Source organism: Pleuronectes platessa, chromosome 9 (genome assembly GCF_947347685.1).
Source record: "Pleuronectes platessa chromosome 9, fPlePla1.1, whole genome shotgun sequence".
Classification (NCBI taxonomy): domain Eukaryota; kingdom Metazoa; phylum Chordata; class Actinopteri; order Pleuronectiformes; family Pleuronectidae; genus Pleuronectes; species Pleuronectes platessa.
The window spans coordinates 18,186,551-18,213,345 of NC_070634.1; the positions used below are offsets into that span (position 1 = coordinate 18,186,551).

General features: G+C 41.7%; 2 protein-coding genes across 2 annotated transcripts; both read right to left on the bottom strand.

Annotated features, from left to right (window-relative positions):
• Positions 1 to 2,430: 2,430 nt before the first annotated feature.
• Positions 2,431 to 6,082, bottom strand: LOC128448189 (5-hydroxytryptamine receptor 3A). The gene is made up of 8 exons (XM_053430757.1): positions 5,981 to 6,082; positions 5,694 to 5,738; positions 5,513 to 5,622; positions 5,250 to 5,419; positions 4,846 to 5,006; positions 3,967 to 4,177; positions 3,397 to 3,688; positions 2,431 to 2,674 (listed from the first exon to the last, which is right to left on the bottom strand). The coding sequence occupies exons 1-8, from the start codon at positions 6,080 to 6,082 to the stop codon at positions 2,431 to 2,433; spliced, it is 1,335 nt and encodes a 444-aa protein (XP_053286732.1).
• Positions 6,083 to 8,572: 2,490 nt separating this feature from the next.
• On the bottom strand, positions 8,573 to 13,071 carry LOC128448191 (5-hydroxytryptamine receptor 3A-like). The gene is made up of 8 exons (XM_053430758.1): positions 12,940 to 13,071; positions 12,653 to 12,697; positions 12,472 to 12,581; positions 12,200 to 12,369; positions 11,808 to 11,968; positions 11,298 to 11,508; positions 10,735 to 11,019; positions 8,573 to 8,790 (listed from the first exon to the last, which is right to left on the bottom strand). Exons 1-8 carry the CDS (start codon positions 13,039 to 13,041, stop codon positions 8,573 to 8,575), a joined length of 1,302 nt encoding a protein of 433 aa, XP_053286733.1. The 5' UTR covers positions 13,042 to 13,071.
• Between the last annotated feature and the right edge of the window lie 13,724 nt (positions 13,072 to 26,795).

Sequence of the window (26,795 nt, forward strand, 5' to 3'; positions counted from 1 at the left end):
AGTTCACGTTCATAGTTCACCATTTAAATTCTGAACTAGTTCATAGTTCAGTTCAGTTCTTGTTTTTAAGGTGGAAAGTGAGAATGAAAGACTTAACTTGTTAACAAAAACAACCTTATCCAACACTACCCCTTGCCTTTACTGTCGGAATGTTTATCAGACAGTGTGTAAAAATCCCTCTCTGCTTTCTCTTGCCATCTGTATATGAGACCGAGAGCTGTTGTGTTGCAGGTATGGCCTGCCCCTTTAAGGAAAGTTTGTAGTGTGTGACGTAGTGCACCAGGGTATTGTGGGAAAAGACGCTAAAAGTCTGTGAATAACGAGAAGTGACGGAGCACCTAGAGGTGATGCGAGTGTTGCTCCTGCTGTACATCCGAGAAATAAAGTGGCCGCATTCCAAGTGAAGAAACATCTCCTCCTCCTTCTTCACGGAGCGGTCCGGACGGCTGGTTACCGGCCAGACAGCGAGCCAAGATAACCAGTGACAGGGGCGGCTCCTGGTACAGGCGACATAGGAGACTGATTTATCATGACGTGACACATGCAATGTAAAACAATACATTAACGTCAACCATCATCCTGTAACCCCGGGACGCACCGGAGGTAGAAGCGCTGTGAAAAGCGCTCCACCTCCTTTCCTCGCCCATGTTAAATACTTTGGCTGTTCGCACCGGGCGGCAGCGTAGTGCCGGGAAGAACCAGGAAGCGCCGCAGCCACACACACAAGCACATAATCTCCTGTGGGGGGTGGCGGCTACAAGCTTGCGTAGGTCAGTCACCTTGAAGACCAGCATCATTTACCCCTGAACCAGCGCGGAGAAATGATGATGATGATGATGAAAAATTGAATATAAAAATTTAACATAAAATTTTATATATATATTTTTTAATTAAATAAAATAAAATAAAATATATTAAAAAAAAAATTTAAATAAAATATATAAAAAAAAAGTCTACTACGCACATCGTGCGCAGAAGCCCATTTGCACATCCTGCGCAGAAGTCTAATGCGCACATCCTTCTTGTTGGCGGACCAACGCTCTACCGACTAGGCCACTCAGCCTGATGATTACAGCGAGGAACTAAGCACACTATGAAGATAGACAAATTATTGTGTGTGTGTCCGTGTCATTTTATGTTGCTTTTGATAAACACAATATTTTCTACTTTACTACATTTATTTGACCGCTTTACTTAAAAGTTACTTTTATATTTTTGGCTTTTAGATACTGGATGATTTAACATACTTTAAAAACCTGTTGTAAGAGAATAACCCAGTACTTTCCAACCTTGTTTTCGGACGCCTTACAAGAATCAAAGTCTGCTGTGATGTCCTGAGGCTGCTCCCTGCTGGCTGCTGGGCTCCTCTGCTGCTCTTTCCTGATTTGTGCAGCTTGTGATTATCCAGACACTGGTCTAGTAACCACTGACCCATTTTATCTATCATCTTCTGCACCAATAGGTGTTCATGTGGAACCACATGTTTATTATATTATATTATATCAAATTATTATTCATTCTGGTAAATCTAATTTCATTTAAAATGCAAAACATAGAGGGACTTCAGGTTTATTTCAAGGTTCAAGTCACGTTTTTGTTGACTGTCTTTTTAAAAAGAGATTTAAATGTTTTACATCAGATGTTTCTGGTTCACTGTTCATCACACTTTTTGAATAAATCAGTGGGTTTATAGGAAAACAAAATGAAATGTTATTCTCCAGAGAACATTTTCAAAGATTTTGAATAACACAGTTCAAAGGTCAGACTTTGTGTTTTTTCTGAAAGAATCACATCTTCACAATGTCACACAATAAAAGAATGGTAATGAAACTGTATTGTTTTTTATTATCATGCTATTTGATAACAAAGAAAGGTAATGGAGCTCACTTAGTTGCAACAGCTCAGCTCAACCACCTGTGGTCTGCACCAGCTAATCCTCCAGCCCTGGACTAATGAGTCGGTTTTGTAACATTTTCCTCAATACAGTCTAGAAATTATGTTTATGATTGAATGATTTCTTTATGAAGATGATGGAGAAGAAGGTTCCTGTCCGTGAGAGAGCTTCCATTCAGACAATGAGAGAGGCAATGATTCTCAGTTGAGTTTAATCAACAGGCAAAGAAATGTTTATAGCGTTCACCAGAATAACACAAACAACACATTAGACACAGCTCAAGAGATATCATAGACTTGTTTCTTTCCCTAAATAGACATCGAACACAACAAAAGTATTAACGTTTAACAGGAAGAGGCATGTAGAGGTGTATGTGTCCGGGGACCATGACTTTCTCTTAAAATGCACCGTTAGCTAATTTCTCATGGGGTGTAACATGTAAGCAAATGAGGTTTGCTGTCTCACTATAGATATTCATTTCATTTCTTTAAATTTAGACTCTGAAAAGCAGTGAATTGATCCCAGGCCTTGTCCGGTCAAGTCTGGTTGATCCAGATGCACCACATGGTGATGATGACAATGAAGTAGCAGGATATGAGCAGCAGATAGATGCGGAAGAGCAGGAAGTCGAGGACATATCCCACGTGGCACCACTGGTCCTGCAGCTCGCCCTCCTTCTTCAGCGACGCGAGGTGGGCGCGGAGGTCGGCCAGGAACTGACAGATCTGCTGCAGCTCAGTCAGAGCGGCTGTAACAGGCAGGGCAACAGAAATCAGCCGCCTAACACGATGCACGGTCTGGAATCAGGACCGGTGACATGTTACAGCTACTGGTTGGACATGCAGTCTATAACATCTGATAATTATGATGAAAAATTATAAAAGCACACCAACACAATATACAACAAATTACAAAATCTTAAACCAGTATTAAGATCATTCTAAATCCAAAGATAAGGTCAGTGAGCTAAGCTTTTCTGTTTTTCCCTCTTTCTTAACAAAACAAGCTAATTCTGAAACATGGTTGACACATTCATCCACTCATAAAATATCGATAAAGGTTTAGCGAGGTCAAATATTTGGTCTCATAAACACATTGCTTTTATAGGTTATGATGTAGCTTGATGCTACGGTGACTGTTTAGCTGTTTGCTTTGGATTGGACAGATGTTTGCCGGCTGAGACGTCCCTAAAGAATCAGAAACCAGCTCATTATTATGAATGTGGAGCTTGAGTGGATTTGCAAATAAGATGGTGTAAGGTGGAGGCTGCTTTAAACTGGATGAAGCCAAATATAAATGAGGATTTGGTTTTAATAGAAAAGAGTGAAGATAATGAGAAAATGTTCTATCTAGATTGAGTGTTAACTACACTGTGATTCTGTAGAAATGTCTCATGATAATACTGATACATTTTTAGATGAGACCTAATAAATAGATTGTAAATTTGGTTTTTCTTTGTTCCAAAATGTGACCTCTATGGTAAAGCCAGTGAGGACCTTCACTGGGTCTGAGTACCTCCACTGTTGGTTGTTTGCTGGGCAGGTGACTGGTCGGTGTGTTGTATGACCAACGGGCCTGAGCTCTGAGGTTTATCCTCCTGTGGGGGGGAAGGGGGCCGAACGCCCTCCGGCCAGGGGTAGCAGATGAGGTTGGCGATGTGTTTGAGGATAATCACCCTCACCCAGTTTGGAACCTCTTGATATTTCTTGGAGTTGTGGTGCAGGACATTGGTAATGATGACCGTCTCCAGCAGACTGATGACCATGAGGGCCAGACACACTGAGAAATAGATGCCTACAGAAGATAGAGGGACAGAAGAGTTGCTTGAATGCATCATTTCTAAAATATGGTCCATAAAGGAACACAATTATTAATTTGATCCAAAAACCCAAACTCTTTCTGTCATTGCTTGAGTGATGGAAATTTCTGGGAGGTAAAATGTTTAATATTGGCTGAAAAATGATTTTTAATTAACACCGTGGATTATCATGATGTTAACAACGGTGAAACCCGTGACCTACGCTACGTAAGCTTTCAGGTTACATCACCACAGCAGTGCCTTGACCTCTGACCTATGATTGGCGTGCCGTTGGCTGTGCTGGGCAGCAGGTCGTTCATGATGAGCAGGAAGACGGTGTAGCCCAGGATGAGGGTCATCTTGAAGGAGGCGCGGTCCACGCTGTGGGGGGGCAGGTAGAAGGACAGGATGTCGATGAGCATGAGGAAGGAGCTGGGGATGAGCAGGTTGACCACGTAGAGGACTGGACGCCGCTTGATGACCACCTAGTGTCAAAGACAGGTATGTTAAATATAACGTATAAAACAACTTTATTAATACAACAAACATTAACATTAATTTGACATTGTCGGCACTTCAGCTGGATTCTATGCATCACGTGGAATGTGACTATTCTTAATTTTCAAGAACTTTTAGAGGAGCTAATATACCTAAATCATACAACTGCACTATTCTCACAAAACAATGGCCTTGAAACCACTGGTGAGTTCAAAATCTTCTGCAAGTTTCTCAATGAACCAGCAGAGGGCGGGAGACATCAGGGTGACGCCACGATGTAGAAACTCTGCAGCTCAAACCTTGTTATTGTACAGCTCTGACGTCCCTCCTTCAGGTTCCATTCAATGAGCAAAATGCAGCATGAACCAACTACATTATTTATTACTGTCTTGGTGTTAATTTACTGTAACTTAAAAAGAAAAACTGATTTCTAATGTCATTTTCTGTTAAGTTCAAAATTCACAAATTTTATGCTCAGTTTTTGGTCTCAGCCAACTCATGAGGGAACATTTAAACTTTTATGGATTTAAAATCTCCACTGTGTTCACCAGTTCATCCCTAACTGTGGCTGGCTGTGGTCGGCCTATAGGTTTTACGGTCGATATATTTACAGATTCAAGCACAGTAAACAACATGCTAACTAATCTCCGGTCACCCAGAAGGTGATGATGTCCCACTCGTCGATCCCAAACTGGAGGATGGACGTCTCTCCCAGTATGTCCACCAGCTCCCATTCTCCGCTGGCTTCCAGGTAACGCTTGGAGTTTCCAGACATCTCCTCAAAGGTCAGTGCTGGACTGACCCTCACATCTCGTACTGTGAAAAGGGAAAAGACATTAAGAGAGAGGAAGCATAAGCTAACGGTAGTTAAAAGTTACCTTAATGCTAAGTGTCCCTGATTTTACATAGCGACTTTTTGTTTGTATTTATTTTGTATTCCCTGACTCACATTTTCAGACCCATGGCTGCACCAGCTTTGGGTCCGTTGTGTCTCAGTGCAGGCTATGACTTGATAACTTGTTTGTGCGATTGTGTATTTGTCAAGGAGCCGTTTCTTACTGGTGTGCATGTAGGAGCCAAACGTGAATGTGCAGTTCTGCACGTCAAAGGGAAAACTGAAGATCTCCAGGTTGCAGGCCGAGACGAGTCGCAGCATCCTGTCCCAGCGGATGTGACCCGTGTGGTTGACGTAGACGTATGGACACGCTTGGGAGACGTCATCACCCACACTTTGGTGGGATAAGAGGTAGAGGAAACAGGATGAAGTACAAGAGAATAGTAAAATAAATCTGCTTTCTGCGAAACAGCTCAATGAAACTTACAACTCATACACGATGATGTCAGGAGACCAAAGCTCCATCACGGGGAGGGAAATCCTAGTGACGCCATCACACTCCTCAGGGTCCCAGACCAGGAACTCATGCTGCCAGTACTGCAGTGAAATAAAGTCCAACATCAAATATGATTTAATTTTTCATTATTATGTCTCTCCATGATTCTTACCAGTCTGAGCCACAGGAAAGTAGTGAGAATCTGGGTCTTCTCATTCTGAAATCACAGTGCGCAGAGGGTAAAACTTAAGTGAAGCCGACTGCTTTCTCTTAAAGGTCAGAATTACTCTAAGTCAAAAACTGTTTGCACACAATAAATCGAATTGACATTTCACTACAGTAAACATCTGTCTGACATTCTCTCTGTCAACCACTGCACAGGTTCTCTCTGGATTTGCATATGTATCCTGGATTTAAGAGGTATTTTTCTATAAAGATCACTTTAAATGACAGTCTCACCACTCCCAGGACAGCGTAGAGGGTGAAGGAGATGTTGGTAATGGTGGGATTGCTGAGGTTCACTGCTGGCCTGAAGGGCTTCAGGTCAAACACAGCCTGCATGGACTCCAGGGTCGGACCACTGTGACCTTCTTTACACGTCAGTTTACTGTGACACAGAGACGCTGACGAGAGAAGAGGACAAACGTTTTTCCAATAAACTCTGACGGCTGCAACGCTCATATCTAAACTGCAGCTTTACAGTTTCTCACCAATTATTTAAGAGATGTGCTAATAAGCTAATCATTTCCATTTAAAGATGTAAAGGTTAAAATACACAACACTATGGTAGCATTTTCCTTAAAACACTAAAAACTCACACATCAGAACAAAATCTGACACAACTATAGGAAGCATAACAAAATGAGCTTTGCATAATAGATTTTGATTTTAAATGGCCCAAGGAAAATGCTGTTTGATATTAGACAGGTCACAGTTCCATCCTATAATTCCTCAACATAACATAGCATGACTTGCTGTGTATATAAGTTGACAGATAAATAGCTAAATGTGGCAGATGCTAACTTTTTGTTCGCCTCCAGCAGTAAAGACAACGTCTGAAACAATCTGGATAAATCACTACATGAATTTAAACTGGAATAATTTAAATTAAAGAATAAGCCACGTCTCACCTGCAGAGCTAAATGTGCTTCGCTTTGGAAAAAGTTGACACACACGTGACTCCAATCGATAAAGTAGTGAATATAAGTAGATGGACATTACCTGATATTACGAGTAAACCTGAGATGATGCCGATGCTCTTCTGAGATGAACCCATGCTGGAGGTTTCTGAGAGAACAAATCAGCTCCAGAAACGTTGACCTACACATGAATAAGGCAAAGTGGACTCCTGCTGACGGTGAACATGCACACATTGTTTGTGCAACTTAACGGAAGATTAGTTCTCTGGAGACTTAACCACAACCTCCACAGCCCCCCCCCCCCCTCCCCCCTGTGCAGACAAGACCTAATACAGAAACAAAACAAAAACAACAAAACTTTCTGATTCCAAATATTAGATGAGTTTCCATAATTTAGATTTGTTATGCCCCCACAACCTGAGCAAAACAACAGCTCACACAAATACTTATCAACACAATTACAAAACTGCAATGACAAATAAATGTTATATGTCCATTTATTAAATTATAGATATACTGAATTTCCTCAAATTAAAAGATGTGATATTCATACATTTATGCCTCAAATGCTTTGGCCTCAGACTGCTGTGGGTACCAGGAGGACCCAGACAAAATTAACAAAAATATATTTGAAAGAAGTCCTAAAACATTTCATCCATAAATGGAGATACAAAACACACAACACACAGATGGATCATAAACTCACACAGTTAAACGTGAAGCTTGTTGTTCCACACCTTCAGTAACCACTCAGCCATTTTATTTTTCAACACCTTCACCTCTGGGGGATAAAATCTGTTCCATGGTTCCATGTACTTATTAATGGTTTTATGCCTTTTTAGAAATCTGTGATTCACTGTTACAAACACGCTGTTGAGGAGAGAAAGAGAATCAACATGAACCTACGGTTTTTGGTCTAATTTGATAATTCATGTTTAGGATTGAACCTCAAGTTTATCTTTAAAACAGAAAGAGGGAGAACTACAAAGAAGTCTTAACATCCTTAAATTAAACAAGAAAAAAAAACATAGGTGAACTGAAAGTCTGAATCACATAATTAAAAAAACATTTAAAGAAAACCCTGCTCCGAATGACTCAGAATATAAAATCAGGGGCTCTATTCAGCAAAATACCAGCATGTGTCTGTGCCTTGAGGGGATATATCATAGACCAGTGGTTCTCAACTGGTCTGGCTTCGGGACCCACCATCACCCCTTCCTGACGAGCCGCGACCCAAATCGAGGAAGATTTTCAACTTCTCAAATTTATTTATTGAAAAGATGGTGCAGTTTGAACCTGAGATAGTTCAGAATATCACAGGATGCCAACACAAAAAAACATGTTTAATGATAATCCAAGACGACCAGCAGGTGGCGATAATAGAGAGGGAAATATTCCCTTACACACTCAATTAGCTGCATTTTACTACATTTACTAATGAGTCAGTTTTGTAACATTTTCCTCAATGCAGTCTAGAAATTATGTTTATGATTGAGTGATTTCTTTATGAAGATGATGGAGAAGAAGGTTCCTGTCCGTGAGAGAGCTTCCATTCAGACAAGAGAGGCAATGATTCTCAGTTGAGTTTAATCAACAGGCAAAGAAATGTTTATAGCGTTCACCAGAATAACACAAACAACACATTAGACACAGCTCATGAGATATCATAGACTTGTTTCTTTCCCTAAATAGACATCGAACACAACAAAAGTATTAACGTTTAACAGGAAGAGGCATGTAGAGGTGTATGTGTCCGGGGACCATGACTTTCTCTTAAAATGCACCGTTAGCTAATTTCTCATGGGCGGTAACAAGTAAGCAAATGAGGTTTGCTGTCTCACTATAGATATTCATTACATTTCTTTAAATTTAGACTCTGAAAAGCAGTGAATTGATCCCAGGCCTTGTCGGGTCAAGTCTGGTTGATCCAGATGCACCACATGGTGATGATGACAATGAAGTAGCAGGATATGAGCAGCAGATAGATGCGAAAGAGCAGGAAGTCAAGGACATATCCCACGTGGCACCACTGGTCCTGCAGCTCGCCCTCCTTCTTCAGCGACGCGAGGTGGGCGCGGAGGTCGGCCAGGAACTGACAGATCTGCTGCAGCTCAGTCAGAGCGGCTGTAACAGGCAGGGCAACAGAAATCAGCCGCTTAACACGATGCACGGTCTGGAATCAGGACCGGTGACATGTTACAGCCACTGGTTGGACATGCAGTCTATAACATCTGATAATTATGATGAAAAATTATAAAAGCACACCAACACAATATACAACAAATTGCAAAATCTTAAACCAGTATTAAGATCATTCTAAATCCATAGATAAGGTCAGTGAGCTAAGCTTTTCTGTGTTTCCCTCTTTCTTAACAAAACAAGCTAATTCTGAAACGTGGTTGACACCATTCATCCACTCATAAAATATCGATAAAGGTTTAGTGAGGTCAAATATTTGGTCTCATAAACACATTGCTTTTATAGGTTATGATGTAGCTTGATGCTACGGTGACTGTTTATCTGTTTGCTTTGGATTGGACAGATGTTTGCCGGCTGAGACGTCCCTAAAGAATCAGAAACCAGCTCATTATTATGAATGTGGAGCTTGAGTGGATTTGCAAATAAGATGGTGTAAGGTGGAGGCTGCTTTAAACTGGATGAAGCCAAATATAAATGAGGGTATGGTTTTTATAGAAAAGAGTGAAGATAATGAGAAAATGTTCAATCTAGATTGAGTGTTAACTACACTGTGATTCTGTATACTGTAGAAATGTCTCATGATAATACTGATACATTTTTATGTAGCCCTGTATAAAATCATTAGGATACAGTGCGTCAAATTAATCTCAATATAGCATAACAAATGTTGTATTAAAAGAGAAAGTTCATATTATTAGATAAGTTCATATTATTAAAAATAGTAGTTAAAATAAGGTTAAATACGGGATAAAATGTAATAAATATAATATGTACAGTTAGTAAGTTTAGCTATTTACAGTTAAAAAAGTAAATCAATAAATATGTGTGGTTAAAAGGCTCTGTGATTGAGAAGACGAGAGACTTATTGATTTGAGTGCTTTTAATGTGAAATCTAACTTTTTCTCAGTTGCGTGTCAGTCATTCAGTTTCTGCATTTCTCATTGGGTAGTAGCAAATTCACAGCCAATCCAAGTCTGGTATGGGGAGGGACATGAAGTGTAGGTTGGGGTTCAGCATGCTTTGAGCAGGTGAGTTAGAGAGAGAGATATTGTCCGGAGTCCTGAGGAAAAGTGTAGTGCTGTGGGAAACATTTAAGAGATCTCATCGAGGTCGACTACTCGTGGTCCTGATATAACTCTTCTCTGTAACCTGACAAAGGAGACGGAAGTCTGTGAAGAGAGGGAGAGAGAAATTGAGATGGTTGCTGGTGGATGGACCTCGCTGTTTATTCTTCCCCGGATTTTCGTTGCTGTGTGCTGCCTGTTGTTTGGATTGTGACTGCCATCACCCCTATCTGTGACTGTCATTGCCCTATTGCTCCTCGTTTGGACCTGTGAGAATTGAACTGATGTGACAATGCACGTGCTTTTATTTTATGCTCTTGACTGAGTGAAGTGCCCATAATAGTTTTCAGGCCTCACCGCACCCGAGCATCACTACAGGCCTGCAACTGAGTCTTGAGTTTATCATTTCTGGTCCACATATGATGTTTGTGAGTTAAGTTAAAGTTGATAGGAATTGTTTTTTTGTTTAGATTCAGAGACCTGTGAAAGGTAAAGATATAACTGTTGTGCATTTATTTTATTTTGTAAATATTTTACTTCTTGAGAGAGGAGCTCACAACAATTTCATTTATTTCATATTGTTAATAAACACCTGTGAAGGTTTTGACTTTTAAAGGAATTTAAACAAAAGATAAGTTTCGTTTCAAATATTCTTCTGAGATCATATTCCTTTTTTTGTGTTTACGAACTCAGGCCCAGGAGATCTGGGTTACATTTAGATGAGACCTAATAAATAGATTGTAAATTTGTTTTTTCTCTGTTCCAAAATGTGACCTCTAAGGTAAAGCCAGTGAGGACCTTCCCTGGGTCTGAGTACCTCCACTGTTGGTTGTTTGCTGGGCAGGTGACTGGTCGGTGTGTTGTATGACCAACGGGCCTGAGCTCTGAGGTTTATCCTCCTGTGGGGGGGAAGGGGGCCGGACGCCCTCCGGCCAGGGGTAGCAGATGAGGTTGGCGATGTGTTTGAGGATAATCACCCTCACCCAGTTTGGAACCTCTTGATATTTCTTGGAGTTGTGGTGCAGGACATTGGTAATGATGACCGTCTCCAGCAGACTGATGACCATGAGGGCCAGACACACTGAGAAATAGATGCCTACAGAAGATAGAGGGACAGAAGAGTTGCTTGAATGCATAATTTCTAAAATATGGTCCATAAAGGAACACAATTATTAATTTGATCCAAAAACCCAAACTCTTACTGTCATTGCTTGAGTAATGGAAATTTCTGGGAGGTAAAATATTTAATATTGACTGAAAAATGATTTTTAATTAACACCGTGGATTATCATGATGTTAACAACGGTGAAACCCGTGACCTACGCTACGTAAGCTTTCAGGTTACATCACCACAACAGTGCCTTGACCTCTGACCTATGATGGGCGTGCCGTTGGCTGTGCTGGGCAGCAGGTCGTTCATGATGAGCAGGAAGACGGTGTAGCCCAGGATGAGGGTCATCTTGAAGGAGGCGCGGTCCACGCTGTGGGGGGGCAGGTAGAAGGACAGGATGTCGATGAGCATGAGGAAGGAGCTGGGGATGAGCAGGTTGACCACGTAGAGGACTGGACGCCGCTTGATGACCACCTAGTGTCAAAGACAGGTATGTTAAATATAACGTATAAAACAACTTTATTAATACAACAAACATTAACATTAATTTACAGTCATTTTCTGTTAAGTTCAATATTCACACATTTTATGCTCAGTTTTTGGTCTCAGCCAACTCATGAGGGAACATTTAAACTTTTATGGATTTAAAATCTCCACTGTGTTCACCAGTTCATCCCTAACTGTGGCTGGCTGTTGTCGGCCTATAGGTTTTACGGTCGATATATTTACAGATTCAAGCACATTAAACAACATGCTAACTAATCTCCGGTCACCCAGAAGGTGATGATGTCCCACTCGTCGATCCCAAACTGGAGGATGGACGTCTCTCCCAGTATGTCCACCAGCTCCCATTCTCCGCTGGCTTCCAGGTAACGCTTGGAGTTTACAGAAATCTCCTCGAAGGTCAGTGCTGGACTGACCCTCACATCTCGTACTGTGAAAAGGGAAAAGACATTAAGAGAGAGAAAGCATACGCAAACGGTAGTTAAAAGTTACCTTAATGCTAAGTGTCCCTGATTTTATATAGCGACTTTTTGTTTGTATTTATTTTGTATTCCCTGACTCACATGGCTGCACCAGCTTTGGGTCTGTTGTGTCTCAGTGCAGGCTATGACTTGATAACTTGTTTGTGCGATTGTGTATTTGTCAAAGAGCAGTTTCTTACTGGTGTGCATGTAGGAGCCAAACGTGAATGTGCAGTTCTGCACGTCGAAGGGAAAACTGAAGATCTCCAGGTTGCAGGCCGAGACGAGTCGCAGCATCCTGTCCCAGCAGATGTGACCCGTGTGGTTGACGTAGACGTATGGACACGCTTGGGAGACATCATCATCCACACTTTGGGGGGGGGGGGGGGGGGGGGGGGGGGGAAATCAGGATGAAGTACAAGAAAAGAGCAAAATAAATCTGCTTTCTTCGAATCAGCTCAATGAAACTTACAACTCATACACGATGATGTCAGGAGACCAAAGCTCCTTCACGGGGAGGGAAATCCTAGTGACGCCATCACACTCCTCAGGGTCCCAGACCAGGAACTCATGCTGCCAGTACTGCAGTGAAATAAAGTCCAACATCAAATATGATTTAATTTTTCATTATTATGTCTCTCCATGTTTATTACCAGTCTGAGCCACAGGAAAGTAGTGAGAATCTGGGTCTTCTCGTTCTGAAATCACAGTAAGCAGAGGGAAAAACTAAAGTGAAGCCGACTGCTTTCTCTTTAAGGTCAGAATTACTCTAAGTCAAAAACTGTTCGCACACAATAAATCTAATTGACATTTCACTACAGTAAACATCTGTCTGACATTCTCTCTGTCAACCACTGCACAGGTTCTCTCTGGATTTGCATATGTATTTTGGATTTAAGAGGTATTTTTCTATAAAGATCGCTTTAAATGACAGTCTCACCACTCCCAGGACAGCGTAGAGGGTGAAGGAGATGTTGGTAATGGTGGGATTGCTGAGGTTCACTGCTGGCCTGAAGGGCTTCAGGTCAAACACAGCCTGCATGGACTCCAGGGTCGGACCACTGTGACCTTCTTTACACGTCAGTTTACTGTGACACAGAGACGCTGACGAGAGAAGAGGAAAAACGTTTTTCCAATAAACTCTGACGGCTGCAACGCTCATATCTAAACCACACCTTCAAAGTTTCTCACCAATTATTTAAGAAATGTGCTAATAAGCTAATAATTTCCATTTAAAGATGTAAAGGTTAAAATACACAACACTATGGTAGCATTTTCCTTAAAACACTAAAAACTCACATATCAGAACAAAATCTGACACAACTATAGGAAGCATAACAAAATGAGCTTTGCATAATAGATTTTGATATTAAATGGCCCAAGGAAATACTGTTTGATATTAGACAGGTCACATGGCATCCTATAATTCCTCAACATAACAGAGTATGAGTTGCTGTGTATATAAGTTGAAAGATAAATAGAGAAATGTGGCAGATGCTAACTTTTTGTTCGCCTCCAGCAGTAAAGACAACGTCTGAAACTGACTGGATAAATCACTACATGAATTTAAACTGGAATAATTGAAATGAAAGAATAAGCCACGTCTCACCTGCAGAGCTAAATGTGCTTCGCTTTGGAAAAATTGGACACACACGTGACTCCAATCGATAAAGTAGTGAATATAAGTAGATGGCCATTACCTGATACTACGAGTAAACCTGAGATGATGCCGATGCTCTTCTGAGATGAACCCATGCTGGAGGTTTCTGAGAGAACAAATCAGTTCCAGAAACGTTGACCTACACATGAATAAGGCAAAGTGGACTCCTGCTGACGGTGAACATGCACACATTGTTTGTGCAACTTAATGGAAGACTAGTTCTCTGGAGACTTAACCACAACCTCCATAGCCCCCCCCCCCCCCTCCCCCCTGTGCAGACAAGACCTAATACAGAAACAAAACAAAAAAACTTTCTGCATCCAAATATTCCATAATTTAGATTAGTACTACCCCCACAACCTGAGCGAAACAACACAATCACAGCAGACTGTTCTCCCACAAAATCGCAATAACAATTATATATGTTATATGTCCATTTATTAAATGATAGATATACAGAATTTCCTCAAATTAAAAGATGTGATATTCCTACATTTATTAATCAAATGCTTTGGCCTCAGATTGCTGTGGGTACCAGGAGGACCCAGACAAATGAACAAAAATATATTTGAAAGAAGTCCTAAAACATTTCATCCATAAATGAAGATACAAAACACACAGATGGATCAAGAACTCACACAGTTAAACATGGAGCTTGTTGTTCCACACCTTCAGTAACCACTCAGCCATTTTATTTTTCAACACTTTCACCTCTGGGGGTTAAAATCTGTTCCATGGTTCCATGTACTTATTATTGGTTTTATGCCTTTTTAGAAATCTGTGATTCACTGTTACAAACACGCTGTTGAGGAGAGAAAGAGAATCAACGTGAACCTACGGTTTTTGGTCAAATTTGATAATTCATGTTTAGGATTGAACCTTAAGTTTATCTTTAAAACAGAAACAGGGAGAACTACGAAGGAGTTTTCAAGATTTAAGTCTTAACATCCTTAAATTAAACAAGAAAAAAAAACATAGGTGAACGGAAAGTCACAATCACATAATTAAAAAAACATTTAAAGAAAAACCCTGCTCCGATTGACTCAGAATATAAAATCAGGGGCTCTATTCAGCAAAATACCAGCATTTGTCTGTGCCTTGAGGGGATATATCATAGACCAGTGGTTCTCAACTGGTCTGGCTTCGGGAACCACCATCACCCCTTCCTGACGAGCCGCGACCCAAATCGAGGAAGATTTTCAACTTCTCAAATTGATTTGATGAAAAGATGGTGCAGTTTGAACCTGAGATTGTTCAGAATATCACAGGATGCCAACACAAAAAAACATGTTTAACTAGGGCTACGTTGTAGCACTTGCGGGCCCGAGCACCCGCACGTTGAAGCCTGTTGCGGTCGGTGGAGAGAGCGATCGATGACCAAGCGCACATCATCGATCGAGCATGCACTTCTCCACGTTGCATGCGTTTTGCGCTCTGCGGCAGTAGGTTTGCCAGTAGGTGGCGCCATCACTATTATTACGCACAGACATATATATCTGTTCATGTAGGCGCTCTGATGTAGCGTGAGCAATTTTGTGTCAATTGGACAATGTTTCCGCAACTTAATTTTCACACTGATCAATAGGTGGCGCTATGATCCTGAACTAATATTCATATATGGAGCTGTTCTATTCAGGATTGTGATCATAGGTCAGTAGTTTGGAGCCGGTTGGATAATGCAGAGTGGATTAACAAAGTACTTCCTGTTTCCTGGCGAATCAGTAGGTGGCGCTATGACACTGAGGAAATATTGACACATAGAGCTGTTCAGGCTTGGACTCTGACCATGTGACAGAAGTTTTGTAGTGATAGGACAATGCACAGTGGAGTTATGATAACATCGTGTCCTTTGGCGAAGGAAAATCCTTCGCCGCACATCAATGTTTACACGGTTTGAGGAAACGTCACAATTCTGACCATGATCTAATGACTTGACTGATCTGATTTGAGCTGTATATTGTAAATCAGCCAGGAGGAGTTCATCAAAGTATAAAACATGTCACTTCCTGTAGCCACCAGGGGGCGCTGTAATTTCAAGTCATAATTTCTGTGTAGATGTCATCAGGATGGCACCCTTGTCTTACATGTCTAGTTTGGACTCGATTGGACAATGTATGTCCGAGATACAGAACCTCGTGTTTTGATGGCGTTTAATCAAACTCAAGACGCCACGCCACGGTCACACGGTGTGACGAAAGGTCAATCTCTTAATCACTTTTTATCTCCATCTTGTTGTGATGGCACTGATCTTAATTTGAAGTTAATCTGATGAAAGCCCTGGGACAAGTGCATCAAGTAAAAATGTGGAATATGGAAAAAAAATGGCCACTTAATCCAAAATGGCGGCCTCCCTGTTTGGTCAAGCATACCTATCCAAGATATTTTTTTGTTTGTTATGAAACGACACATGTCCCGATAGATTTGTATAAATGTCGGCCATCGTAGTGCCGGGGTTGCCCTATAGGGGGCGCTGGTCAGTTTTTTTGCCACGCCCATTTCTTAAAACCATATGAATATCTTCAGGGGGGGGCTGTTGTTACACACATGTAGTTTGAGAGAGATAGAATCATGAACACTGAAGTTACAGCAATTTCGTGTTTCACGGCGAGTTGAGGAACTTTAATGCCACGCCATTCATATGGCGTTTGACGAAAAGTCACGGTAATCTTATGTCTTCATTGTCAATGTCTTGGGACCCATTTGATACAGTTTGACATGGTTGAGGTCAGTGGATGAGGAGAAATTCATCCAAGTGTAAGACAAGCAAAAAACAAGACATTTCCTGTTGCCACCAGGGGGCGCTGCGGTTTTAAGTCATCATTTATGCATAGATGTCATCAGGCGGGGACTATTGTCTTACATGTCTAGTTTGGACTTGATTGGAACATGTATGTCCGAGATACAGATGCCCGTGTTTTGATGGCGTGTAACCAATTTTTAACGCCATGCCACGGTCACACGGTGTGATAAAAAAAAAATCCCTCAATCATTTTTTATCTCCATCTTGTTGTGATGACACTCATCTGAATTTGAAGTTGATCTGATGAAAGCCCTGGGACAAGTACGTAAAAGTAAAAATGTGGGATATTGCCAAAATGGCCACTAAAAGCAAAATGGCGGACTTCCTGTTGCGTTTTTCATAATGCTCCATGAGACTTTTTTTCATGACTGGTCACGATACACCTATATCCAGATTTTGATGAAAATCCGTTATGTGGAAACCTAGGGGCTGGTTCCAGGGGGCGCTGTAGAGCCATTTTGCCACGCCCAATTCCAATTACTCCAGAATACTAAAATATCCGCAGACCTTGAATTTCCTGCAAAGTTTCATAACTTTTTGAGCATGTCTAGACCCTGAAAAAGCCCCCCAAAGGGAAATAATAATAACTAGGGCTACGTTGTAGCACTTGCGGGCCCGAGCACCCGCACGTTGAAGCTTGTTGCGGTCGGTGGAGAGAGCGATCGATGACCAAGCGCACATCATCGATCGAGCATGCACTTCTCCACGTTGCATGCGTTTTGCGCTCTGCGGCAGTAGGTTTGCCAGTAGGTGGCGCCATCACTATTATTACGCACAGACATATATATCTGTTCATGTAGGCGCTCTGATGTAGCGTGAGCAATTTTGTGTCAATTGGACAATGTTAACACAACTTAATTTTCACACTGATCAGTAGGTGGCGCTATGACCCTGAACTAATATTTATATGTGGAGCTGTTCAGATCAGTATTGTGATCATAGGTCAGTAGTTTGGAGCCGGTTGGATAATGCAGAGTGGATTAACAAAGTACTTCCTGTTTCCTGGAGAATCAGTAGGTGGCGCTATGACACTGAGGAAATATTGACACATAGAGCTGTTCAGGCTTGTACTCTTATCATGTGACAGAAGTTTGGTAGTGATAGGACAATGCACAGTGGAATTATGAAAACATCGTGTCCTTTGGCGAAGGATGATCCTTCGCCAAACATCAATGTTTACATGGTTTGAGGAAATGTCACAATTCTGACCTTGATTCAATGACTTGACTGAGCTCATTTGAGCTGTATATCTTAAAGCAGCCAGAAGCAGTTCATCAAAGTATAAAACATGTCACTTCATGTTGCCACCAGGGGGCGCTGTGATTTCAAGTCATAATTTCTGTGTAGATGTCATCAGGCCGAAACTCTTGTCTTACATGTCTAGTTTGGACTTGATTGGACCATGTATGTTCGAGATACAGATGCTCGTGTTTTGATGGCGTGTAACCAAACTTTAATGCCACGCCACGGTCACACGGTGTGAAGGGAAAAAAATCCCTTAATCAGTCTTTATCTCAATCTTGTTGTGATGACACTCATCTGAATTTGAAGTTGATCTGATGAAAGCTCTACGACAAGTAAATCAAAGTAAAAATGTGGAATAGGGCTAAAATGGCCACTAAATCCAAAATGGTGGGCTTCCTGTTTAGTCTAGTATATCTATCCAAGAGACTTATTTGTTTGTTATGAAAAGACACATGCCCAAATCGATTTTTGTACATGTCGGCCAATCTTAGTGCCGGGGCTGCCCGTTAGGGGGCGCTAGTCAGTTATTTTGACACGCCCATTCCTTAAAACCATATGAAAATCTTCAGGGGGGGGATGTTGTTGCACACATGTAGTTTGAGTGAGATAGAACCATGAACACTGAAGTTAGAGCAATTTCGTGTTTCGCGGCGAGTTGATGAACTTTGATGCCACGCCATTAATATGGCGTTTGACGAAAAAGCACAGTTATCTTATCCCTTCATTATCAATGTCTTGAGACCCATTTGATACAGTTTGACATGGTTGAGGTCAGTGGATGAGGAGGAATACATCCAAGTGTAAGACAAGCAAAAAACAAGACATTTCCTGGTGCCACCAGGGGGCGCTGTGATTTTAAGTCATTATTTCTGTGTAGATGTCATCAGGCCGGGACTCTTCTCTTACATGTCTAGTTTGGACTTGATTGGACCATGTATGTTCGAGATACAGATGCTCGTGTTTTGATGGCGTGGAACCAAACTTTGACGACACGCCACGGTCACACGAAGTGACGGAAAAAAATTCCGTTGATCAGTTTTTTTCTCAATCTTGTTGTGATGACACGCGTCTAATTTTTAAGTTGATCTGATGAAAGCTCTACGACAAGTACATTAAACTAAAAATGTTGAATTTGGCCAAAATGGCCACTAAATCCAAAATGGCGGGCTTCCTGTTGCGTTTTTCATAATGCTCCAAGAGACTTTTTTCTATGATTATTCACGTTACACCAGTGTCTAGATTTTGGTGAAAATCGCTTATGTGGAAACCTAAGGGCTGGTTCCAGGGGGCGCTGTTGAGCCGTTTTGCCACGCCCATTTCCAAATACTCCAGATTACGTAAATTTTCACCACTCTCTAATTTACTGGAAAGTTTAAAAACTTTTTGAGCACGTTGAAGCCCTCAAAAAGCCAATTCATTGTTCGGAGAATAATAAGAATAATAATAATAAGAATAATGCCTACAATTTCAATAGGGCCTCTCACCATTCGGTGCTCGGGCCCTAATAACTAGGGCTACGTTGTAGCACTTGCGGGCCCGAGCACCCGCACGTTGAAGCCTGTTGCGGTCGGTGGAGAGAGCGATCGATGACCAAGCGCACATCATCGATCGAGCATGCACTTCTCCACGTTGCATGCGTTTTGCGCTCTGCGGCAGTAGGTTTGCCAGTAGGTGGCGCCATCACTATTATTACACACAGACTTATAGATCTGTTCAAGTAGCCGCTCTGATGTAGCGTGAGCAGTTTCGTGTCAATTGGAAAATTTTACCACAATGTAATTTTCACACTGATCAGTAGGTGGCGCTATGATCCTGAACTAATGTTTATATATGGAGCTGTTCAGATCAGGATTGTGATCATAGGTCAGTAGTTTGGAGCCGGTTGGATAATGCAGAGTGGATTAACAAAGTACTTCCTGTTTCCTGGAGAATCAGTAGGTGGCGCTATGACACTGAGGAAATATTGACACATAGAGCTGTTCAGGCTTGGACTCTGACCATGTGACAGAAGTTTTGTAGTGATAGGACAATGCACAGTGGAGTTATGATAACATTGTGTCCTTTGGCGAATGAAAATCCTTCGCCGCAAATCAATGTTTACACGGTTTGAGGAAACGTCACAATTCTGACCATGATCTAATGACTTGACTGATCTGATTTGAGCTGTATATTGTAAATCAGACAGGAGCAGTTCATCAAAGTATAAAACATGTCACTTCCTGTAGCCACCAGGGGGCGCTGTAATTTCAAGTCATAATTTCTGTGTAGATGTCATCAGGATGGCACCCTTGTCTTACATGTCTAGTTTGGACTCGATTGGACAATGTATGTCCGAGATACAGAACCTCGTGTTTTGATGGCGTTTAATCAAACTCAAGACGCCACGCCACGGTCACACGGTGTGACGAAAGGTCAATCTCTTAATCACTTTTTATCTCCATCTTGTTGTGATGGCACTGATCTTAATTTGAAGTTAATCTGATGAAAGCCCTGGGACAAGTGCATCAAGTAAAAATGTGGAATATGGAAAAAAAATGGCCACTTAATCCAAAATGGCGGCCTCCCTGTTTGGTCAAGCATACCTATCCAAGATATTTTTTTGTTTGTTATGAAACGACACATGTCCCGATAGATTTGTATAAATGTCGGCCATCGTAGTGCCGGGGTTGCCCTATAGGGGGCGCTGGTCAGTTTTTTTGCCACGCCCATTTCTTAAAACCATATGAATATCTTCAGGGGGGGGCTGTTGTTACACACATGTAGTTTGAGAGAGATAGAATCATGAACACTGAAGTTACAGCAATTTCGTGTTTCACGGCGAGTTGAGGAACTTTAATGCCACGCCATTCATATGGCGTTTGACGAAAAGTCACGGTAATCTTATGTCTTCATTGTCAATGTCTTGGGACCCATTTGATACAGTTTGACATGGTTGAGGTCAGTGGATGAGGAGAAATTCATCCAAGTGTAAGACAAGCAAAAAACAAGACATTTCCTGTTGCCACCAGGGGGCGCTGCGGTTTTAAGTCATCATTTATGCATAGATGTCATCAGGCGGGGACTATTGTCTTACATGTCTAGTTTGGACTTGATTGGAACATGTATGTCCGAGATACAGATGCCCGTGTTTTGATGGCGTGTAACCAATTTTTAACGCCATGCCACGGTCACACGGTGTGATAAAAAAAAAATCCCTCAATCATTTTTTATCTCCATCTTGTTGTGATGACACTCATCTGAATTTGAAGTTGATCTGATGAAAGCCCTGGGACAAGTACATAAAAGTAAAAATGTGGGATATTGCCAAAATGGCCACTAAAAGCAAAATGGCGGACTTCCTGTTGCGTTTTTCATAATGCTCCATGAGACTTTTTTTCATGACTGGTCACGATACACCTATATCCAGATTTTGATGAAAATCCGTTATGTGGAAACCTAGGGGCTGGTTCCAGGGGGCGCTGTAGAGCCATTTTGCCACGCCCAATTCCAATTACTCCAGAATACTAAAATATCCGCAGACCTTGAATTTCCTGCAAAGTTTCATAACTTTTTGAGCATGTCTAGACCCTGAAAAAGCCCCCCAAAGGGAAATAATAATAATAATAATAATAATAATAATAATAATAATAATAATAATAATAATAAAAATCCTTACAGATTCAATAGGGCCTCTCACCATTCGGTGCTCGGGCCCTAATAAAACATGTCACTTCCTGTAGCCACCAGGGGGCGCTGTAATTTCAAGTCATAATTTCTGTGTAGATGTCATCAGGATGGCACCCTTGTCTTACATGTCTAGTTTGGACTCGATTGGACAATGTATGTCCGAGATACAGAACCTCGTGTTTTGATGGCGTTTAATCAAACTCAAGACGCCACGCCACGGTCACACGGTGTGACGAAAGGTCAATCTCTTAATCACTTTTTATCTCCATCTTGTTGTGATGGCACTGATCTTAATTTGAAGTTAATCTGATGAAAGCCCTGGGACAAGTGCATCAAGTAAAAATGTGGAATATGGAAAAAAAATGGCCACTTAATCCAAAATGGCGGCCTCCCTGTTTGGTCAAGCATACCTATCCAAGATATTTTTTTGTTTGTTATGAAACGACACATGTCCCGATAGATTTGTATAAATGTCGGCCATCGTAGTGCCGGGGTTGCCCTATAGGGGGCGCTGGTCAGTTTTTTTGCCACGCCCATTTCTTAAAACCATATGAATATCTTCAGGGGGGGGCTGTTGTTACACACATGTAGTTTGAGAGAGATAGAATCATGAACACTGAAGTTACAGCAATTTCGTGTTTCACGGCGAGTTGATGAACTTTAATGCCACGCCATTCATATGGCGTTTGACGAAAAGTCACGGTAATCTTATGTCTTCATTGTCAATGTCTTGGGACCCATTTGATACAGTTTGACATGGTTGAGGTCAGTGGATGAGGAGAAATTCATCCAAGTGTAAGACAAGCAAAAAACAAGACATTTCCTGTTGCCACCAGGGGGCGCTGCGGTTTTAAGTCATCATTTATGCATAGATGTCATCAGGCGGGGACTATTGTCTTACATTTCTAGTTTGGACTTGATTGGAACATGTATGTCCGAGATACAGATGCCCGTGTTTTGATGGCGTGTAACCAATTTTTAACGCCATGCCACGGTCACACGGTGTGATAAAAAAAAAATCCCTCAATCATTTTTTATCTCCATCTTGTTGTGATGACACTCATCTGAATTTGAAGTTGATCTGATGAAAGCCCTGGGACAAGTACGTAAAAGTAAAAATGTGGGATATTGCCAAAATGGCCACTAAAAGCAAAATGGCGGACTTCCTGTTGCGTTTTTCATAATGCTCCATGAGACTTTTTTTCATGACTGGTCACGATACACCTATATCCAGATTTTGATGAAAATCCGTTATGTGGAAACCTAGGGGCTGGTTCCAGGGGGCGCTGTAGAGCCATTTTGCCACGCCCAATTCCAATTACTCCAGAATACTAAAATATCCGCAGACCTTGAATTTCCTGCAAAGTTTCATAACTTTTTGAGCATGTCTAGACCCTGAAAAAGCCCCCCAAAGGGAAATAATAATAATAACTAGGGCTACGTTGTAGCACTTGCGGGCCCGAGCACCCGCACGTTGAAGCCTGTTGCGGTCGGTGGAGAGAGCGATCGATGACCAAGCGCACATCATCGATCGAGCATGCACTTCTCCACGTTGCATGCGTTTTGCGCTCTGCGGCAGTAGGTTTGCCAGTAGGTGGCGCCATCACTATTATTACGCATAGACATATATATCTGTTCATGTAGGCGCTCTGATGTAGCGTGAGCAATTTTGTGTCAATTGGACAATGTTAACACAACTTAATTTTCACACTGATCAGTAGGTGGCGCTATGACCCTGATCTAATATTTATATGTGGAGCTGTTCAGATCAGTATTGTGATCATAGGTCAGTAGTTTGGAGCCGGTTGGATAATGCAGAGTGGATTAACAAAGTACTTCCTGTTTCCTGGCGAATCAGTAGGTGGCGCTATGACACTGAGGAAATATTGACACATAGAGCTGTTCAGGCTTGTACTCTTATCATGTGACAGAAGTTTGGTAGTGATAGGACAATGCACAGTGGACTTATGAAAACATCGTGTCCTTTGGCGAAGGATGATCCTTCGCCGCACCTCAACGTTTAAATGGTTTGAGGAAATGTCACAATTCTGACCTTGATTCAATGACTTGACTGAGCTCATTTGAGCTGTATATCTTAAAGCAGCCAGGAGCAGTTCATCAAAGTATAAAACATGTCACTTCATGTTGCCACCAGGGGGCACTGTGATTTCAAGTCATAATTTCTGTGTAGATGTCATCAGGATGGCACCCTTGTCTTACATGTCTAGTTTGGACTCGATTGGACAATGTATGTCCGAGATACAGAACCTCGTGTTTTGATGGCGTTTAATCAAACTCAAGACGCCACGCCACGGTCACACGGTGTGACGAAAGGTCAATCTCTTAATCACTTTTTATCTCCATCTTGTTGTGATGGCACTGATCTTAATTTGAAGTTAATCTGATGAAAGCCCTGGGACAAGTGCATCAAGTAAAAATGTGGAATATGGAAAAAAAATGGCCACTTAATCCAAAATGGCGGCCTCCCTGTTTGGTCAAGCATACCTATCCAAGATATTTTTTTGTTTGTTATGAAACGACACATGTCCCGATAGATTTGTATAAATGTCGGCCATCGTAGTGCCGGGGTTGCCCTATAGGGGGCGCTGGTCAGTTTTTTTGCCACGCCCATTTCTTAAAACCATATGAATATCTTCAGGGGGGGGCTGTTGTTACACACATGTAGTTTGAGAGAGATAGAATCATGAACACTGAAGTTACAGCAATTTCGTGTTTCACGGCGAGTTGATGAACTTTAATGCCACGCCATTCATATGGCGTTTGACGAAAAGTCACGGTAATCTTATGTCTTCATTGTCAATGTCTTGGGACCCATTTGATACAGTTTGACATGGTTGAGGTCAGTGGATGAGGAGAAATTCATCCAAGTGTAAGACAAGCAAAAAACAAGACATTTCCTGTTGCCACCAGGGGGCGCTGCGGTTTTAAGTCATCATTTATGCATAGATGTCATCAGGCGGGGACTATTGTCTTACATGTCTAGTTTGGACTTGATTGGAACATGTATGTCCGAGATACAGATGCCCGTGTTTTGATGGCGTGTAACCAATTTTTAACGCCATGCCACGGTCACACGGTGTGATAAAAAAAAAATCCCTCAATCATTTTTTATCTCCATCTTGTTGTGATGACACTCATCTGAATTTGAAGTTGATCTGATGAAAGCCCTGGGACAAGTACGTAAAAGTAAAAATGTGGGATATTGCCAAAATGGCCACTAAAAGCAAAATGGCGGACTTCCTGTTGCGTTTTTTATAATGCTCCATGAGACTTTTTTTCATGACTGGTTACGATACACCTATATCCAGATTTTGATGAAAATCCGTTATGTGGAAACCTAGGGGCTGGTTCCAGGGGGCGCTGTAGAGCCATTTTGCCACGCCAAATTCCAATTACTCCAGAATACTAAAATATCCGCAGACCTTGAATTTTCTGCAAAGTTTCATAACTTTTTGAGCATGTCTAGACCCTGAAAAAGCCCCCCAAAGGGAAATAATAATAATAATAATAATAATAATAATAATAATAATAAAAATCCTTACAGATTCAATAGGGCCTCTCACCATTCGGTGCTCGGGCCCTAATAATAATAACTAGGGCTACGTTGTAGCACTTGCGGGCCCGAGCACCCGCACGTTGAAGCCTGTTGCGGTCGGTGGAGAGAGCGATCGATGACCAAGCGCACATCATCGATCGAGCATGCACTTCTCCACGTTAAATGCGCTCTGCGGCAGTAGGTTTGCCAGTAGGTGGCGCCATCACTATTATTACGCACAGACATATATATCTGTTCATGTAGGCGCTCTGATACAGCGTGAGCAATTTTGTGTCAATCGGACAATGTTAACACAACTTAATTTTCACACTGATCAGTAGGTGGCGCTCTGACCCTGAACTAATATTTATATGTGGAGCTGTTCAGATCAGTATTGTGATCATAGGTCAGTAGTTTGGAGCCGGTTGGATAATGCAGAGTGGATTAACAAAGTACTTCCTGTTTCCTGGCGAATCAGTAGGTGGCGCTATGACACTGAGGAAATATTGACACATAGAGCTGTTCAGGCTTGTACTCTTATCATGTGACAGAAGTTTGGTAGTGATAGGATAATGCACAGTGGACTTATGAAAACATCGTGTCCTTTGGCGAAGGATGATCCTTCGCCAAACATCAATGTTTACATGGTTTGAGGAAATGTCACAATTCTGACCTTGATTCAATGACTTGACTGAGCTCATTTGAGCTGTATATCTTAAAGCAGCCAGGAGCAGTTCATCAAAGTATAAAACATGTCACTTCCTGTAGCCACCAGGGGGCGCTGTAATTTCAAGTCATAATTTCTGTGTAGATGTCATCAGGATGGCACCCTTGTCTTACATGTCTAGTTTGGACTCGATTGGACAATGTATGTCCGAGATACAGAACCTCGTGTTTTGATGGCGTTTAATCAAACTCAAGACGCCACGCCACGGTCACACGGTGTGACGAAAGGTCAATCTCTTAATCACTTTTTATCTCCATCTTGTTGTGATGGCACTGATCTTAATTTGAAGTTAATCTGATGAAAGCCCTGGGACAAGTGCATCAAGTAAAAATGTGGAATATGGAAAAAAAATGGCCACTTAATCCAAAATGGCGGCCTCCCTGTTTGGTCAAGCATACCTATCCAAGATATTTTTTTGTTTGTTATGAAACGACACATGTCCCGATAGATTTGTATAAATGTCGGCCATCGTAGTGCCGGGGTTGCCCTATAGGGGGCGCTGGTCAGTTTTTTTGCCACGCCCATTTCTTAAAACCATATGAATATCTTCAGGGGGGGGCTGTTGTTACACACATGTAGTTTGAGAGAGATAGAATCATGAACACTGAAGTTACAGCAATTTCGTGTTTCACGGCGAGTTGATGAACTTTAATGCCACGCCATTCATATGGCGTTTGACGAAAAGTCACGGTAATCTTATGTCTTCATTGTCAATGTCTTGGGACCCATTTGATATAGTTTGACATGGTTGAGGTCAGTGGATGAGGAGAAATTCATCCAAGTGTAAGACAAGCAAAAAACAAGACATTTCCTGTTGCCACCAGGGGGCGCTGCGGTTTTAAGTCATCATTTATGCATAGATGTCATCAGGCGGGGACTATTGTCTTACATGTCTAGTTTGGACTTGATTGGAACATGTATGTCCGAGATACAGATGCCCGTGTTTTGATGGCGTGTAACCAATTTTTAACGCCATGCCACGGTCACACGGTGTGATAAAAAAAAAATCCCTCAATCATTTTTTATCTCCATCTTGTTGTGATGACACTCATCTGAATTTGAAGTTGATCTGATGAAAGCCCTGGGACAAGTACGTAAAAGTAAAAATGTGGGATATTGCCAAAATGGCCACTAAAAGCAAA

What these genes read in the sequence shown, in the direction of transcription:
- LOC128448191 (XM_053430758.1), bottom strand. Translation starts at nt 13,041, where the DNA reads ATGCAGGCTGTGTTTGACCTGAAGCCCTTCAGGCCAGCAGTGAACCTC. An exon ending in GGGACATCATCACCTTCTGG is followed by an intron (nt 11,509 to 11,807) that starts GTGACCGGAGAT and finishes CTTTGACACTAG; the next exon opens with GTGGTCATCAAGCGGCGTCC. An exon ending in AACCAACAGTGGAGGTACTC is followed by an intron (nt 8,791 to 10,734) that starts AGACCCAGGGAA and finishes TTGCCCTGCCTG; the next exon opens with TTACAGCCGCTCTGACTGAG.
- LOC128448189 (XM_053430757.1), bottom strand. Translation starts at nt 6,082, where the DNA reads ATGCAGGCTGTGTTTGACCTGAAGCCCTTCAGGCCAGCAGTGAACCTC. An exon ending in TCTACGCTGTCCTGGGAGTG is followed by an intron (nt 5,739 to 5,980) that starts GTGAGACTGTCA and finishes CTGTGATTTCAG; the next exon opens with AATGAGAAGACCCAGATTCT. An exon ending in GGGACATCATCACCTTCTGG is followed by an intron (nt 4,178 to 4,845) that starts GTGACCGGAGAT and finishes CTTTGACACTAG; the next exon opens with GTGGTCATCAAGCGGCGTCC.